This window comes from Motacilla alba, chromosome 5 (genome assembly GCF_015832195.1).
Source record: "Motacilla alba alba isolate MOTALB_02 chromosome 5, Motacilla_alba_V1.0_pri, whole genome shotgun sequence".
Classification (NCBI taxonomy): Eukaryota; Metazoa; Chordata; class Aves; order Passeriformes; family Motacillidae; genus Motacilla; species Motacilla alba.
In genome coordinates this window covers 39,510,472-39,529,574 of record NC_052020.1, presented here as the reverse complement: position 1 = coordinate 39,529,574, position 19,103 = coordinate 39,510,472, and the positions used below count along the sequence as shown (strand labels likewise).

General features: G+C 42.0%; 1 protein-coding gene across 18 annotated transcripts in view; it reads right to left on the bottom strand.

Annotated features, from left to right (window-relative positions):
- Window positions 1-19,103, bottom strand: part of TTLL5 (tubulin tyrosine ligase like 5) — a 126,960-nt gene that overhangs the window by 106,258 nt on the left and 1,599 nt on the right. For 11 of the 18 annotated variants that reach the window (XR_005257284.1, XR_005257285.1, XR_005257283.1 and 8 more), the window contains exons 3-9: window positions 16,016-16,125; window positions 14,133-14,254; window positions 13,247-13,353; window positions 12,583-12,713; window positions 11,933-12,015; window positions 9,536-9,605; window positions 9,157-9,241 (exon numbers count right to left, since the gene is read on the bottom strand). Coding sequence is in view for 15 of the 18 variants with exons in the window: in XM_038139871.1 (XP_037995799.1) it covers window positions 9,157-9,241; window positions 9,536-9,605; window positions 11,933-12,015; window positions 12,583-12,713; window positions 13,247-13,353; window positions 14,133-14,254; window positions 16,016-16,125 (708 nt within the window). In the remaining 3 variants the exon portion in view is untranslated. Of the gene's footprint in view, window positions 1-9,156; window positions 9,242-9,535; window positions 9,606-11,932; window positions 12,016-12,582; window positions 12,714-13,246; window positions 13,354-14,132; window positions 14,255-15,174; window positions 15,326-15,973; window positions 16,126-19,103 lie in introns of those variants that run through there. The other 7 variants (XM_038139869.1, XM_038139874.1, XM_038139880.1 and 4 more) reach the window with 4 other exon arrangements.

Genomic DNA, 19,103 nt, shown 5'->3' with positions numbered 1-19,103 from the left:
CCAGAGCAGTAACAGATCAGAAGTACAGTGCAAGCAGATAGCCCACAGTCCTTACACTTTTGTGTTTTGCACTCGCTTGAGATGGAAGAATGTTCCTGCTTCTGAAACACCAGTCACAATTACCTTCAGTTCTCTACAGTTCTACAGCTTTTCAGAGTATACTTTACTGTATCTTTTTGCCCCTGTAGTAACCATGCTGTTCATCCACCACACTTGTTCTCTCCAGGAAGGAGATGAGACCTTGCAGGCTACAGAATGTTTTGCTTCAGTAGAAATTTACTGTTATTTTAGAGAAACCAAGGTCACAGGAAGAGGCTTTAGAGCAATAGTGAAAAATAGAAAAACAGCCCTTGTAAAATTTTTCTAGGTGTTAACCTGAAATTAGAATAAACTCCTGAGGAATCTTACAGTCTTTTCAAAGATGACTTCATTTAAGGGCAACCTTCTTTTCCAGTTTCATTCTGGGCCACTACTAAGAATAGAATATATGTTACTTAAAAGATAAGGGCCAAGATCCTAAAAGCAATTAAAAAACTATATGCTAAGCAGGGACAGCAAATGAAGGGCAAACCTCGTGTTTTCCGAGTTAACAGAACTTACCACAAGCATATGCTGCAATATTCTGCATGAACTATTTTTCTAAACACTAAAGGCTTCATGCCCAGGTGTCTCATATTGCTATAATCCAGCCAAAGAGTGATGAAGGCACAAGTACATGAGTCCAGATCACCATCTGCCAGGACAGGACTGTTTCTGAGCCAAAGCATTACTCGTGGATGCTGCTATGTGGGAGCCTGCAATCAGACAGGAATCCAAGAGTACTCCTAAACCAGAGGCTGGACTGTCCACACGTGGAGGCCCACCTTCAGCCAAAAAAGACTATTTTATCAAGGAAAACTCATCTAAACACTATCTTCTGCTTACTAATACCATCTCTTCTTACTCTGCTTCAAGCAACTGCCACTTTCCCCCACTGATCCATTCCTGTCCAAGTTCTGGACCCCTCCATAGGCCTTGCAACACAGAGACCCAACACACTTAACAGGCATTGCTGATAAATGTGTGTGGGCTGAGTGGTTCAACAACTAGATTCACGCTGCTTTTAATTATTACATAGAATTTTGCTGTAGGACTTGTCAAGTGGAAAAAAACCTAGGAAAAGGTAACATTTTCCACTACTAGTCAGACAGGAAAGTTTTCTGCCACTTCAGTGCATTCTTCTGTCCCCACTTCATCTAAACCAGCAGTTCTTCTTATTGTTAACAATGTGAAATATTATGCAGGTAGCCAAGAAAGGAATGAGTGTCTGCTCTGTATCCACCATCAGAAGAATATCAAGTCTGTTTTGGCCTGAATACAGATTTGCTTTCTCTATAACACAAGTTCTAACCACCAGTTTTCAAAGTTGAATGAATGAACCTTCTTTCACCTGCCAGTGTACTTGGAGAGGGTGCAGGGGAAGATGCAAGAGGAATGGTCCTCTCTGAAAGCATTAACCTGGGTCATCTCTGAGATATGTATTACACAGAGGTAACACAGGAAGCACCTTCCCATGTCCTGATATTATGTATTGCTTGTATTCACTGTTGAAAATGAACTCCAAGTGATGCCAAAGATACTCACTTTCATTAACTTCTTTACCTGGCCTTACCACAGTCCCACCCTCCCAAAGATCCTCCCCTTCTTATGAATCTTTTCATTTTAATGTCTGAGAAAAGGGCTAAGTTAAGAAAACTAAGGATACATTCTAACATGGTCTACAAGAGATTATATTCCAAAAGCCTCTAAGCAGAAATATTATAGGAGAGTTTTCAACCCCAAAACTACAGCTGGAAAGGGGAAAGGTTCAACTGAGGCTGACTGTGCATTGTTCACTAGATGTTCACATTTTCCACACTAACTGCTGCCTGTAATACAGCCTCCCAGGCAGGAGTAGCTGCAATCATATTGGGAACAGCCCTGGCAGCATCCAGGGCTCCCTTTGACTGCAACGTCTCTTTCTCCAGCAGGACAGAGGAGATGCCCTTCATTTCTGAATTCAAAGCTTAGTACAGAGAAGTGATACTCACACATTCCACTGTTCTGATACATCTGCTCATGTCTCAGCTGGTCACAGTCAAGTGACACAGGCACAGTGCAGCTTGGATGAAGGCAACAACCCATTCTCTTACCAGCAACTACACACTGCTAAACCTTGGAGACAGCTGTCTCCAACAGCACATCCCTCTGGCTGTACTTTGTCTTGGATCAGAGAGGAAGAAAGAACAATCAAAAGCAAGCAGAAGGGTGGCAATAGCAGCAGCAGGTGGCCTGGGCAGCACAAAAAGAAAATTAAGGGGAAAATCCTCACTAATTCCTTCAGACTCCAGAACTACTCTCAACTGCCAGACTAATAACATCTAGAGACATCCCAGCTCTCTGCCTCCCTGTCGTGCTTCAGGTTCACCTTTGGTATTCAGACACTGAGAGATTCCAGTCTTCCTTCTCTTTCTTGTAAGAGTTCATTAAAAGCCTAATAAACCACACTTAAGCTCTACCTGCAATAGGTCACCTTCTCTACAAGAGCCATGCAAGCTTTTTCCCTGCTCACCTAGCAGTCTATAAAACATATCAGAGCTCACACTGAAAAGTCCCCAAATCCACCACACCAAACTTTGGCCCCTAACCCACATCCCTATGCTGCCTTAACCTAAGTAACTACCCTTTTACTGTCACAATTTTAGGCAGGACATTATCCAAGGGATTGTACAACGCTCTTTGCTTTATCTCCAGCATTAATTCAGGAAATGAATTAACCACAAGGTAAAGTTTGCAAATCATTTCAGAAACATGTAAACTAGATCATTAAATATTTACAGAAGATGTTACATGGTTTTGCATGAAACTTGACAGCTCTGGAATGCTTATTTGAGGCATCCAGTCAGAGCCCGGGAAAAGAAGAGGAGAAGGGAAAAGACTAGAGTGGGAAGAAGGAAAGAATAGTTAATCCCTCTTCTCTCAAATGAGTTCTACAAAAAAGCACACATTATGATAGACTTTTCCATGACTGCACACAGAGTTCCTGCATAAATGTCCTGGAAATGATCAGTGTAGTGCTTTTACAAGCATGCTCCTCACGTTTTATGCTTGGAGTCACTTTCCCAGTCCTTCACTCCTCCCTGTGCATTAGACTTTAGTCTCCCTGTTAGACTGTTAGCTGCCAGTTTGTTTAGGGAGCATAGTTCCTAAAAGTACAGGACAGAAAACAGAATTCTAAAGACCATCACAATCCCCCTACCTCCAACATTAATGCGTTTCACAGCATTCACCTGATACGTCAGCTAGCAATCGAGTATGAACAGGAGCTAAAGCTTGTAAGGGAATTACTAAACATAAAAAGGAGCTTTGGTGACACCTCTATGATGGCAGTTTCTCTAATCAAAACTGAATAAAATTACTCCAACAGTTTCTATGTTAAAGAATAAGACCCAGGAGCAGTGTTACCAGATGCCTGCAGAACCAGGAGGGAAAATAAAGACTTTTTTAATCTTTTCACAACAAATTTGCATGTTTTCAATTTATGCATTGACATTAACAGGATTTTGAACCTTCAGAGCATAAGGAAAACCATGAGGATAACAAAGCACTGGCACAGGCCTCCCCAGGAGGTTGTGGAGTCTCCCTCCTTGGAAATAGTCAAAAACCATCTGGACATGGTCCTGGGCAACCAGACCCAGATGGCCCAACTTGAGCAGGGAGTTGGACCAGATCCCTTCAACCTCAGCTATTCTGTGATTTGGTGAACCTCTCACACTCTCTTTCTCACATTCTCTAGTTTCTCATTGTTCAGACTGTCAGCAGCATTAACAACGGAGCTGACCACATTTAACAACTGCTTAGTAGCCTGTCTGTTAAGCATAACAGTAGGGTCATGTAGTTATACACCTCAGTGATACAGTAGTTATTCACCTCAGTGATCTGAATCTGATTACCTTAATTAAAAAGTAAGGAAGCAACATAAAGCTGAATAGCTTGATAGTCTATCCACTGGCCTGAAGCCCAGCAGGTACATCTAGTGAGTAACACTGCTCCACAGCTTCTGCACGGGGCAATGTCTACTGAAGTGGCTGTAGCCTGACCCCAGGTGTCCATGCAGAAACAAATAAGCTGCACTCCCTAAGTAGCAGAGGCTGCTGGGCAGGGGTTACTGCAAGAGGGATGGGTCTGCTGCAGCTGGCTCACACAGCTCTTGCCTAAGCACAGCCTGTGAGCTAATGTGAATTCCTTGGCTCAAAGCAAATACCTGAATTCTTTGGAAACCACAGGAATCCAGCACAGAAATGGTGAATATCCCAGAGGAGGCAGTGTCAATTAGTAAGCCAGGCTACTGAAGGAAGGGTGTCACAAGGCTGAGAGGTGTGAACTCAGGTGGCAGCATAGCAGCTAGTGGCAGATGCTACAAAGCCCAGCATTGTACCCCCAGAGCAAACCTTTGTGTCCCACTGGAAAGTCCCCCCAAGCTGCTGCTCTTTGGGCCTTTTGCAAGAATGTTTGGGTTTCAGATCAGTTTTGATTCTTTTTCTCTAACCTATTTTTCAAATTCAGTGTAAAACTGAATGACAAGTTCCTGATGGTCTACAACCCTTCCAGCTATTCAAGCTCAGAAATAGGCCTGTCTAAACACAGTTTAGGAGAAAAAGCAGTTTATCGAGAGGTCTCCTCAAAACAAGGAGCCATTTCACTACGACTTCCCCACACTACGTGTCAAGCCCTCATCATGCCTGCAGACACCAAGCAAGAAAGGTCCACCAGGCTCCTTTCTGTCACACAGAGGGAGGGGAAGTTAGACAGGAGAGAAGCAGCACAACAGGGAAGGCTCACAAACAGCACAAGCTATTCTTGGCCCTATGCTCTCTTCAGCTATACTTCAGGCACAAGTCAGGCTTGTTATTCCCCACTTACATGACTGCCCCTCCAAAAACCAGCATAACCCACCAGTTCAGCAGCTGGGTCTAAGTGAAGCCTTGGGACTCCCACATAACTGGGCTTGGTGAGTCACCTTCAAAAGTTTATCATTAAGATTGTAGTTTATTAACAATGTACCTCTTATTCAAACTAAGATACAAAAGGTATGTCAGTAAATATATTGCACTGCCTGTTTTGGAAATCTCAGATAAATAAATCTACCAAGGTTTTTAATGTATGATCAGATGACAGAGTCATACCCTCAGGAAAATCTAGACCAAGCTTGCCACAACCATCTCATTTTCCAAACCTATACCTTCAATGCAAAGGTCTCAGCTACAATCCTCCAGACTGTGATCACAGACAACCAATCTAGATTATAATTGTCTTTTCCAGTACAAAATTACTAAATATCTGCCAATTTAACAGATGTATGGCAGCACACTGTGTCTATTTTTTTAATATGTACTAGAAAAGCGTTCAACACACTTTTCAATCCAACAGGAGGATCTTAAGTCACCCAGTGCTGCTTTATGTCTTATGCACATCTTCAGTCTTGTTTCAAGCCTCAAGTAAGAAAAGAAAATCCCCACCCCACTCCACTCCCTCCAAACAGATCACTGAATATCTCCAAATTAATCTATGAGCAGCATTCCTTCTAAAGGTCCACCAGGCACAAAATACACAAGGAGTTTTGACAGTTTGAGGAAGGCATGACTAGAAAAGCTGAATTGTAACAAAAGATAAAAACAAAGCACATTCACTGATACCACTCTTAAAATCTCTCCGGAAGTCTGATAGTTGACTCTGTTCACTTGAGGCTCTGTCCCCTCAGCTTATTCCACATGCGTGGGGTGGAAATAGCTAGAAAAGGAACCTACTCAACATCAGTGCTTCCTACGTTCTTCTCAGTATTCTTTTAGAGGATAAACAGAAAAAAACCCTAAACAAAAACCCAAATAAAACAAAACAAAAAGCCACACAAACAAACAAAAAACCCCTGACATAAACATTTTGAAGTCATTATTGTCCTGAAAAAGTGTATTAAAAAAAGTTAATAAAGAAGAGAGAGAGAACTTTGGCATGGGAAAACAAAATAATTATTTAGTACTTCCAGCACAACAGCTGAAGGCTTTGTCACACACATCTGGGTACATACCCTTCCTATCTCCTTCAGATGAAAACTGCAAAGCAAAATAGAAGGTACAAAAATGCTTGATCCACAATCTCTTACTTCTCCTCAGCTCTGAAGCCTCAAATTCCACTCTAGATCATGTCATGACAAGTCTAGCTGTGCCAGAAGAAACAAGGCCTAAGGAAATATCTAGTCAAGCATCACAAATGTTTGTTATACCAAGTCTGTTCCTTGTAAAGATCATTACATCTTATGGTTTCCTCATAACACTCCTTTTCTGGTAGAGGCCACCAAGTCTACCAAAACAGTCAGGTTCCTCTTGGAATATGCAAAGCAAAACACTAGAGAGGGAACATGACCTTTCAGACAAAGAAAATGGAAACAAAAAATTAAAACACCAAGCTAGGTCATCCTACTACACTTCAGAGACTATCTGCCTTCAGAAAGCAAATTCAAAACATGGAAGTCAACATAGTACACCACAAGCACTACCTGAGGTTCCAAAACCAGACTGCTTTGTTCTGCTGGCATTCTTCACCTTGGATTGCTTCTATAGCACCTTTGATTCCAGGCCCTGACATTACCTCCCAGTTCTCTGCTAGAAATTGTTTCTACCGTTAAGCAGCATGGGTTTTTTCATTCCTTAAGCAAAGTATTAAAAGCAGTTTCTACTCCCAGAGGTTAAAACATTTCCCTCCCCCTGCAGAGCTAAACTTTTATCCCAGCTTTAAACCAAAGCGTGACGCTATGTGAGGCAATACAGTGGTCTCTCCCAGCACACAACTCACACACAAATGAATGGCAAAACAGCTAAATAGGAAGCCATAATTCAATAACTCCAGGTTCTTTACCTCACACAAACTGAATCTGCAAATGCAGGGTATGGGGAAAACACAAATCGCTACAACTGAAGACCACTAGTGCCATCTGGAGGCCACCCAGAACAGCCCACCTAAAGTTCTATCAGCCTCTGCTCACCTTGAGCCTTGTCCTCCAAAGAGAGCTTGCCAGCATTAGCAGCATGAACATACCAGCTGTAGAGCCACAGTAGATGGGGAAAGCTTAAGGATAATTAAAGATATTGTCTGCAATTACCGTACAGCTATCATGTAAAAGCATTCAACTACAAGTCTTTAGCCATAGCTGACACTTCAGCTGAAACTGCTCAGTGGGCTGTTGACTTCAATAAAACAACAGAGCTGCTCTCCATAGCCCAGAGACATCCCTCTTGGAAGAGAGAGAACAGCTCATTATTTTCATTTCCTCTACACCTCTTCCATAGCTGTACTTGGTAGACCATACCACAAAGCAGTATTAAGACACCTAGTGCCACATTTAGTCTCCATATACTATCTACCTCTCACAGAAAGCTGAAGGATGGGATGCAATTTGAAAGGAAAACTTTAATTAGTAATACTGTGGTGTCCTGTGGATATATGTTCCACTTGTCATGTGTCAAGACCACGTGCACCAGATTTGATTATAACTTAAACAAATGGAATCTAAACACACATAAAACTGCTCAGGATTTCAGAACACTGAAAAGTGATTTGCAAGTACTGCTGCCAGATGGGCATTGAGAAGATGGGCATGGAAGACAGAATCCAGAACTGTTGAGACTGGTGTTGTTGAGACTGATGTTTTACCATTCTGGTATTCTGAATGGATACCCAGATATGGACTTCCACACTCTTACCCTCAAGCGAAATGCATTACTGTCAAAAATGCACACTTATCCTCAGAGTAGAACACTTGTGTTTATACAGATATATTTTTCCAGAAGTGAACTTCTTTGTTACAAGATCAGCAGAACAACCTTTAAGATATTAATGATGGTGCAAATCCTATTTTTGAAGGCCTGCTACCTACTGCCCATTCTGAGAACATGCTGGGATTCTTTGCTATCTTGTTTCTCTCTTCAATTTCCAAAAACATGCAATTATTAGCAACTAACAATTAAGCTGCCAGTGCCCAAGAGAAAAGTCTTGCATGACTGGCATGTTTAAGGCTCCCTTTCTAAAGTGAAAATAGTTGTTAAGCTTTCCATTTATTGAAGACGAGCTTCCCCTTCCTGCCTCCTTTTAGGGAAAAAATGCATTCACATTATCTTTGCAGGCAGAAACATCACAACACACCTGAAGGGTATTCATCAATTTAATGGATACTTCTCGTGGGATCATTATTTCTGTATTCTTTGGGATTCATTATCTTCTTGAGACAAAGATAATTTGGATTCAGTATCTACCCAAGTCAGAGCCATGTCAGGCCTGAACCCTAGAGATATTCTGAATAAATCAAATGCGCTTGTAAGATACAGCATTACTTAAAACTGTTGCTGAAGACAGTGGTGTGGTGCTCTTTTCTCAAACATCAGTAGAGTTAAAATTCTGATCTGTTGGGAATTCAGAGGGGCGATTGCCTCAATTCCATTAGTAACTACAGACAAATATTTTTCTAAATTTCTGGGACAAAGAAAAACAGGTATTTGTGGTAGACTGTTGATTCTAGGTGTCTTTCATGACTTACGTGCAAAGAAAAATTGTTTTCTTGCAGGGTAAAAACAGTGAACTAACCTAAAACCACTTAGCAGATACTGCAGAAAATACAAATGCTGACCTAAAATTTAGAAGAGATATTGAAATGAATGAGTCACTGAGCTCATTCATCAACAGGTCTGCAACTAGGTTTTTTAGGACAAATTTGAGAAAGCTTGGATTCCCTTCCCCTCAGAGCATGGAGAAGAGGCACAAAGGTATCAACAAGCCAAAGTTTCAAGAAGAACTCAGCCTTGAGAACGAATACGCCAGTGACAATCTGGCCATTTAACCCTTGAGAGCTGAAAACTTGTTTTATTAATTATATATAAAAAAATAAAATCCCTCACTTAAGATCTCATAATCTACATGAAGAAACTTGATGGGACACAGCCTGACAAAGTATCATCTACCTAAACTCTGCAGAATTCTCTAACTGGCACTTTCCTCATTTTACTCTTGGTTCCAAAGCAGAGAGGCAAGCCAAGAAATGTCTGGATCACCAAGTGCAGGTACACCAAAAAACAAAGACTTCTCCCATACCTGGCCAATCCTTCCTCGTAGAGATAGACAACGAGGGGATCATAGGATGTAACCAGAACATAGAGACGCACATCGAACTTGAAATCTGAAATATAGTTGTCAAGAGTCAGTGACTGCAAGTATCTTTCAGACATCATAACTAGTTGAGGAATTTCAGCAGTCTCTGAGAGCAATACACCATTATCTGCTGCTGACATAGGTGCCTGAACCTATCCCAGTTGTAAAGCTTCCAGGTCTTAAGGAATTTTCTAGTTATATTTGTCTGATGCTAGACCAAGCTAGACCACTCAATTATTCAACTAAACTCCTCCAAAGATTACATAGATCCTCAGATGCAGGGTTAGGGGAAGGGAGGAAAGCAGTTCCTAAGCACACTCACCATCTATGAGCAAGGGATTGCTGATGTAACGAGACACCAAGATGTTGTCTTCCACTACAATTTGGTTTGGCTGCAAAATAACAGAGAATTTAAGAGTGAAAAAACAGCAGATGTAAGGAATAAGAAGAAATTAGATCAAATCCACCATTTTTTCCTGCCTTTCCCTCCTAAAGGAGGTTGGTACAGCCATGCTGTTCCAATAACTATGTCTGGGGAAAGAAGAAATAAAACCAAAATGAAAAAACATAACTGTCACAGCATATGCCACAGTTGAGATGGCCAACATCCAGAGTATCACCATACAACATCGGAAGGCTTACAACCCATACAGAACAACATCATACCACATCAGGAGGCTTCAGGCATCTGCCCTTCTTGTTCTTTAGCCCCACCTTTTTTATACCCCTCATGTTCATGCACTGCACCTGTGTGCCCTCTGTTCCCTTTGGTGGTTGGTCAGTGCACTGGGCACTCCATGGCTCATTGCTGTCACTGCTGCTCACCTGCTTCTCACAGCTGTGCCCATTGGGGATGAGGCTCGGCCACAGCCCCACTCCCAATTACCACAAACTGTGCACCTACACATAACTGTCAGTCACAACACATGTAAGGTAATTAGATCTTAAACAGAATGATTACATTGCCAAAAAACCTGCTCATTGAATTTTCCAATAAAATACTCAGAGTAGCAAACAGATTTAACAGCCACATGGCAATGATGTAATATAGGCAGAGGAAAAAAAAAACACATCTAAGGAGTGATTGTTACTCTGTTTGCTTCTCAAGGGTTTAACCAAACACATGGAGAAGAGGTTTAGAAGACCCAGGATGGAGTATGTAACTACAGATAGTGAAGAAGCCAGAAGTGAGAAAAATTACTCAACTTGTGATCTTTGTAACAAAATCCTGGGCTGGTATCCAACCTTTTTGCCTACCTTCTACTGAGTCTCAGTTCACAGCAGGAGCTCCTGTAGCCAAAAGAAGCTACACTTTAGGTAAGAACAGAAAGCTCAAACTGTAACAAATACATGTCACAAAGTTGTGGGATCTGTTGAAAAAGCTTTTACTTTTTGCTGTATGCAAGGCTCTCCTGTAACCAGTTTCTTGCACAACACTTTCTTGCCTTCAGTTTGCAAAAGAGGCAAGAGAATCACAGGATTCTGCCTTTATTCAGTTTTGTATCTATTCAGCCACAACATCTGCATGATGAGCAGAAAACCTAAGCATATAAAATGCTTATATAAAATGTGAGAGAACAAGCTCAACTTCCCTCAGAATATCACACGAAAGTGACACACTGTTCTATATGGATCAGGGAAATGCAAAGGTTATTTATTTGTTTGGAGAGGTTATCATTGTTTTCAAAAACTTTTGCAATGAGATTTTAAAAGAAACTCTTTTAATGGCATAACACTGAAGGAAACTGGCCTGTGGGCCAAACTAGCTGCAGTGTTTCTCAAACAGAAATACACAAAGGGATATTGGTCCCAGAAGGGTATTTTCCCCAGGTCATGGCCAATTGCCATGTGAGCCTGATCTCATTCCTCCCTTTCAAGCAAAGAAAAAACTGAGTGTAACTCTGGAAATACTTACCTCATACACTTGGCGAATTGCTCCCTTATTTTATGGGAAATGATCCAAGTAGAGAACAGATGAGGCAGCATGACCCCTTCAGAGCAGGGAAGGCTGAAGGGGTTTGAATGAGTGAAAACAAAATGACTCAACAGTCATTTTGCTGTTGAGCATATTTATTGGAATCCCCTCATGTGTTTGGCTCCAGTTCAGATGTATTTGTTACCTATGACAACCTAACTCCCTGCAAAGCTCACAAAGAGCAAAAGGCACTACAACCTGCACATGGATTTCAAAGAACTATCCCCATTACACCTCAGGAAGGACACAATGGCCTTTAGATAACATACCTTTAAGACTGATACACTTCCCATTGTATCAAGGTTCATTTAAACTTTTTTTCCACGGGGAAGTGTGAGACAAGGGGTCTGTTTGAGGACTGTTTAGGTCACGCAGGGAAACAACTAAGAAGAGTTCTGGAAATCTCCACAAGGCCAGCCTACTGTCAGTCACAAAGACATCATGAAGCAGCACAGCTTCTCAAACTTTCTCAAGAGAGTATAAACTTGCTCCTAATAAGCTAAGATTTGCAGGTAGATTGCAAGATGAGCACAGCATACAAAGACCTAGACTGCTTTTGGTTACACAGCACAGGCCCAGGCAGGCCTTCCAAGCTGCTCAGGCCTGTTGAATTGCTCACCAATATATGGTTGAAATTGAGAGTAAGGCCAGTGTCCAGTTAGATGCCCCTATGCCTCCTGTCTGGAAGCCAACATAGTTTTGAAGACACTGTTACAGAGAGCAGTCCTCTTAGTGAACACTTACATTATTGATCAGGTAGACACCTCGACCTCTGGAAGAGGCCACAGGCTTCACTATCCACGGGCCTCTGTCCTTAGAATAGGTATCTGGTTAAAAGAAAACAGCACAAGTCTGCAACATTTTCCATTTTGCTTATTAACACGGAAGCAAGAATCAAGAATGTTGCCCATGGTAAACACTTTAGACAACTCCACAGGGAGATCAAAGTCTGCTTTTCCAATGTGCTATTTCACCCCTTTGGAAACACTGCAATTATTACAGCTCTTCCCTGAAGCCCCCCTCTGCTGCTCCAATATATCCATTCTTCTGCCCTATGACTCCTTTTGGCACTTCCCACTGCAGTACTCCCAGGCATTAGGCAGCGATATTGTGAAGCTGATCATCAACAACGCTGTGCACACAAAAACTCCTCCGTTTTGGAGTCTTAACCCCACATCAGCCTTTTGAAAACTTACACAGGCATGGAGAAAACAGCAGAGCAGAAATTACGTAAAGAAATCATGTGGACCTTTTCTACTGTCTTCCCAGCTTCCCCTAATTTTATTACCTTAACCACCGGCATGATCAAAAGGCTAGGATATTAAAAATAATTCCCTTCCCCCCACAACCCATTATTTTGTTTTTTGTCTGGGCATCATCATCCATTCACTTACTGCAGAACTCCTGGTACTCTGTTGGGAGGATGAAGGTCTGAGGTAAGATATGGAATGTCTTGAACCCATGGGTGAGCTGCATTCGGCAGACATTCTTGTACAGTCTGTCCTTTCGTGTCAGTTCATATGACCTGGAGTCCCAAAACAAGAGACTGTATCTATTTATTCCCCGACATTACAGCAACCCTTTGTCCTAGTTACTGAAGTATCTGTAGCTTTATTAGATGTCTAAACTCTAAATGACTCTCAAGTTTTACTGCCTCTACCTTATGGCTGTATTAATATTCTTGCAATTCCCAAGACAGACTGAAGCACAGCAACCTGTTATAAGTGGCTATAGACTAACTTGTTAAAACAGTGGTATATAAACTTCAGCAGGGGACATGGGACCATCCCTCTAACTAAAAACTGAAGTCACAAATTATTTATCATCAAATAAAGAAAATAAAATGAAAAATCCAGTATTTGGGCTACAGACAACATTTTCATTGATATACTATTCCCCGAAAACCCCCAAGACCATTAAGAAGAAAGCAAGTGGCACTGGCCCAGTTTGCTGGGATTTTACAGTACCATTAATGCTCTGTTTTTTGGGGGTATCTATGTTCAGATTTTTACAAATCACCACAATGATCCTCAACAAATCATGGTATCAAGGCCTTACCTAGGGAAATGGTTGACTTTCTGAACATCCGTAAGGGAACGCAGCAAGCAGGGCTTCAAGTGTGATCCTGTCCACATGAGATTATAATCACTGCTATTAGGGTGAACCTAAAAAGCAGCATAAAAAACACCACATACAAAAACATTGAACTAATGAAAAGCAATACCCCTTGGTCCCTACATCTACAAGGCCAAAGCAACTCTAGCCTAAGACAGTCTCCTCTACTATCTCTAATAGAAGGGCAACTCCAGCCACACTGCTACCCTAAGGTATTCCCATGCTGGGAAATAACCACGTCAGATTTTTTAAACAAAGTTGTGAGACTGCTACTTTCATAGATTGTTAAATACAAAAACTGATTGTAAAGCAGTTTTAATCTCTTCAGGAAACTTGTCAGATCAATTCCTTAAGTTGCTGTTATTCTGGAAAAGAATCAACCCTATAGATCTCTCAAACTGTCATTAGCTGCATACAGGACACTCTTTAGAGTAAGGCAGGCGCTAGAAGCGTGAAATACTACATCAATACTTCTGAAAGCTTGTAAAGGCTGAGAAATTAAATCCTTCAGATTTTCCCAAGGGTGTGATGCTTTAAAAGCATCACATGACCAAACTTCAGCACTTCTTTTCTCCTATTTTTGAAGGCTTAAGACTAATGGGTTGTCCTTTGAGGGAGCAAAACGACATATTTTCAGTCTGACTAGCAGAGTACATTAAAAGACAAAACAAAAAACCTCAAGGGAAGCCACTTCCACAGCAACTTCCTGGTTCTAACCTTGCAGAATTAAAAAAAAAAACAAAAAAAAAACAAACACACAAAAAATCCAAAACCATTATCATCACCTCCCACCCCAGCACAAAATCAGACAGAAGTTTATTGCACTCACCTCGTGGAATCCATGGGCAGTCAGAATGCTCCGAACCAGCCGGCTGTCTGTCCGCACAATCTTATAGGACATGTGGAAGTGCTCTGGGAGGAGGCAGAGAGACACAGGATTAGAGTCTGCACCTGGGAGAATAAACCAAAGTCATGCTACCATAGAAAAGTACTCAGACAGTACAGCTGCACTTAATTCACAGAGAGTAGCAGCACACAACAGGCAAAGGGAGACAGGAAATGCCAACACCAGTATCACTGAACTGACATCAATCCTTAGCTATAATGTAGTAACATCACAGAACCCCATCATACAAAAATAAAGAACAGGACAGCCTAAAAAATAGCCAGATTATTTTTTTTTAATGTTCCATTATATAGACTGCTTTATAACACTCCAAACATTGTTTCAGCTTTCTTCTCTAGTCAACATTGGTATTTCTAGCTAGAAGTAATTATGTCTAATGCCCCTCTTTGATATGGCTTGCTTATGTGATCACTTTTTAGATCCTGAAAACCCAAAATAAAGCACTGAATTTTTGTTTACATCTCATTCACCTGTACCAATCTTCCAACAAATAACTGCAAATACAGTAAGAAATGAAGTAAGTAGCACAAGGAAATAAAAACTCACTATGGAAGTAGAAAGTCATAAAAACAAAGGCAATAAGCAGTCACAAAGGTATAAGATAAAACAAAAGCAAGTAGGAAGACTAGAGGTCAGTTGTAATATAAAAAGATATGGCAATCCAAAACAAGAGTTCAAAGACAGCAGAGAAAGAAATTGCAACACTAGAATACAGAACTGCCTAGAAAAGGCAGTTTACAAATGTATTCAAACTGAGAATAAAAGGGTGAAGATTAGATTAAACTTCAGGAAATATGTTCTATCAACAAAAGTAAATCAAAAAAGCAAGAAGTATCATAATCAGGAACAAGACAAAGCTGGAGGAAATTTAGTAAGTTGCACTATTCAGCAGTAAAGTCATCAAACTGTGTGAGAAAAAGCAGAAGAGACCTCACGCTGCAGTAAAAATGTGAGTTACAATTACCATCAGCTTCTGGCACCATCCAAGTACATTTGTAACTCACATGAAAAGGATCAGGAGTTTCCACATTTAAACCACCTTCTCCACCCCTTACCCCAATGAGCCAGAAGCATTTCTGCTTGGATAGGATATTAGAAACGAAAGCACCAATTACCTAAGAAAGGAGAAGCAAGAAAAGAAATACGTGTCAGCACCTTCACAAAAGGAAGCTGAGAACATTTTAGTTTTTCTCCAACTCAGCACATCCAGAACGAGCTCCCAGCTGTACACACCCACAAGCATTAACTTTTCTAATCCAAAGTGACTGCTTATAAAAACCCTGCCTCTTCAGAGGCTTTCCCTTACTTGACACTAGACAGGTTTGGTCTCCCAACACAAGTGCTGCCAGGAACCATTTTGTTTATGGCCTTCCTGGGGTTGTGAGGCTGTAGACGCAGATTTGTTACTACAGCTTATTATTGCTCAACTGTGGGGCTGGCTGCTTTATTTCCCAGTGAAATGCTCTCAAAACTCACTGCAATGATTGATTTTTAAGGTCTTAGCGATGGTGAATTTGTATTCTGGTTCTAAGTTCTAGCATAGCTTCCAAGTTCAATTTGCAAGCAGACAGTTCCATCTCAAAACACATCAGGGCCCAGTGGAGGGACAGAAATTATTACAGCCCAAAGACATTATAAGCATTCACCAACAGAATAAGCACTTCTGAACATCTCAGTGGTCAGAGACTAGAGAGGATTCTAATTTCCTACTATGTCCTCTTCCCACCACAAAGTGAAGGGACCATCAAGTAAGAGACTTTTACCTTACGCCTTCAAGCCCAAAGCTGGCATGTAGTAGCACCCACCTCCAATTAGACGGAGGTAGCTGTCCTTAGCCAGAATGGCTTCAGCATGAAACACCAAGACAGGAACCCGCCTGCAGCCACCACCTGTCCACTTGATACATGGATGACCCCTGAAATGACAAGACAGTCAGTATAAGCAACTGCTGAGCCTCACACACACAGCAGTTAGTTACAACAACGACACAGCAATTCTCCATACTTACCCACCTAGCCTGTGGACAGGACATAAGCAAACACACTGGGGAAAACAGTGGAAGATTAGTGAGGAGGACTGGAAACATGCATGAGTGACTTACAGCTTGGGTGTAGAAAAATACACGTGACATACTAACTGTTGTCTTTGTGTATTTCACAAGCAGAACGTCTCAAGTCGGAGAGCACAGCACTGCAACAGACTTCAAGGCACTCAATCAAACATGCTTGAGACTCCTGCCCTACGGAGGGCAAGGTCAAAGCACAGTGGTAAAATACACCTGCAAGAATTCCTGAAAAATGAGCAGCAGCTTCAGTGATTCTCTAGCAAGGACCAAGCTCCACAGTGAGTGCCTCTGCTTGCTGCTTTGGGGCTCCCCCAGTGAGCAAGGTAACGAAAAGCAGTTTACTCTTTGCATTTCAGACACAGTCTTGTGGCTGTCCCTAAGCCCTGCCTGTGCTTACTCAACACACACACGCTAGGCATCTGGGGTGGCTCCAGGCTGCACCCTGGCTAGATGCCAGGCACCCACCAAAGCTGCTCCATCATTCCCTTCCACAGATGGACAGGTGAGAAAAAATCTACCAAAAGACCAAAAGAATTACAGACAGGGAGGGATCACTCACCATTTACAGTCACAGGAAAAAGAGACTCAACTTGTGGAAACTAACTGAACTTATTACCAATCAAAATCAGAGCAGGATAATGAGAAGTAGATCAAATTGTAAAAACACCTTCCCCCCATCCCTCCCTCCTTCCCAAGCTTAACTTTATTCCTGAATCTCTACCTCCTTCTCCTCAGCAGTGCAGGGAAATGTGGAATGGGGGTTACAGCCAGTTCATCACATTGCTTCCTCCTCAGGGAGAGCCCATACCCTGCTGCAGCACGGGGTCCCTCCCACAGCAGACAGTCCATCACAAACTTCTCCAGTGGGACTCCTGTCCACGGGCTACAGCGCTCCATGAACTGCTCCAGCATGTTTACCTCTCCACAGGGCGCAGTACTTAAAGGCTGCTCCAGCATGGGTCCCCCACAGGGTTACAAGTCCTGTCAGCAAATCTGCTCCAGGGTAGGCTCCTCTCTCCATGGGTCTGGAGGTCCCTCCCAGGAGCCTGTTCCAGCGCAGGCTTTCCATGGGATCCCAGCCTTCTCTTGAGCATACACCTGCCTCAGTGTGAGGCTCCTCCACAAGCTGTAGGTGGATCTCTGCACCCCCACAGATATTCATGGACTGCAGAGGCACAGCTACCTCACCATGGTCTTCACCACAGACTGCAGGGAATCCTATCTCTGGCAACTGGAGCACCTCCTTGCCCTCTGACCTTAGTGGGCTGCAGAGCTCTTCCCGTCACATATTCTCACTCCTCTCTTTTCTAAGCACTATTACCCCCATACAATTTTTTTTTCTCTTCATAGATATGTTATCACATCAGTGGTGTTTCTACCATCATTCCTGGGCTCCATCTTGACCAGTGGCAGGTCCATATTGGAGCACCGGCTCTGTCCGACACAGAGGAAGCTTCTAGCAACTTATCACAGAACTCACCACCACAGCCCCTCCACTACCAAAGCCTGGCCACACAAATGCAATACAGCACCCTTGGTACTCAGCTATAAAGGGAATCTTCCAGATCATCCTCTTTTTGAGTTCCTTTTGCCAGTCCAAGTTCTGTTTAATCCTGTTTAGTTCTGTATTTATTTTAGTGGGTACAATTTAGGAGAGGCCTCAGGAGCTTTCACAGCTACAGTTCTCTGAATTTATAGCCTGAAAACAAGATCTGTAATTCATGATAAACCACAATTGCTGGTATCCACACAACCAGACCTTGCAATGCAGGTTCCAGCCTCCAATTTTAGAACTGCAGATCAGTGCAGTCAGCCTGGCTGTAATATTGGAGTCTGAAGTACACAAAAAAACCAAAAATGCAGAGTTTGAGAGACTAGAACAGACTTGGCTTAACACAATGGATAAAGCTGTGTATTCTTCCCTTTTAATTCTGGTCAGGTACAGTGGAATGCAAGAACAACGCCCCCCCAGTGCACCACTTAAGCTACAGGCTCTGAAATGCAGTGATCAGTTCTGTACCAAACAACAAGAGTACACTGGAAAATATAATCTCCTCAGGGGAATTAAGGACATACTAAAAAAATCAAGACCTGTTATATCAAATTCTAGGATCACACAAAGAAAAACTATCAACCTCCCTAGGCAAATAAAACTCGGGCTGTTTATAAACACTGCACAAGGAAATTAAAAACATTAAAAAGTTAACCTATTTTTTTAAACATGAGAAAACAGAGACTGAGGGGTTGGAGAGACATCTCTACACTAACAAGAAGAAATACAAAGACTGACAGAGATATACAAAAGCATTTATCTATAGAATATGAAAGATCATTGTCTGCCAAAGGTTTGGAGAAGCTACACAAGACAAAACACCTCCAACACTTAGAACAAAGGAACAGAGATAGAAGGGCAACTTTCTGATGCTAGGACAAGGGCTCTTAAGGGTAGCCTTGGTCCTCTTAACGAAGCTGCTACCATTATCACCCAGACAAATTAACTTCACAGCACTCATACCTGCTTCCGCTACCTCTACAAAATATTTTTTTTTTAAATCTTCAACTAGGGTGTAATTAGCAATTCAGATTGGAAGAGACCCAAGAAGCTTCCAGAATTTACACTATAGGCCAGAGCCTTATGTAAGTGGGAAATGAGCTGAGGCAACAAGACAGGAGTTTATACTAAGCCTGTCCTGAGGATTTGCAGCAAGGCTCAATCCTCCAGGTGACAGTCATTCCTTCCTAGCATGACCCCTGGTCACTTGATGCAGACATACTGTTACAGCTACATTCCAGGTGAAGCTAGTTCTGGACCTTTCCAGCCATGAGGA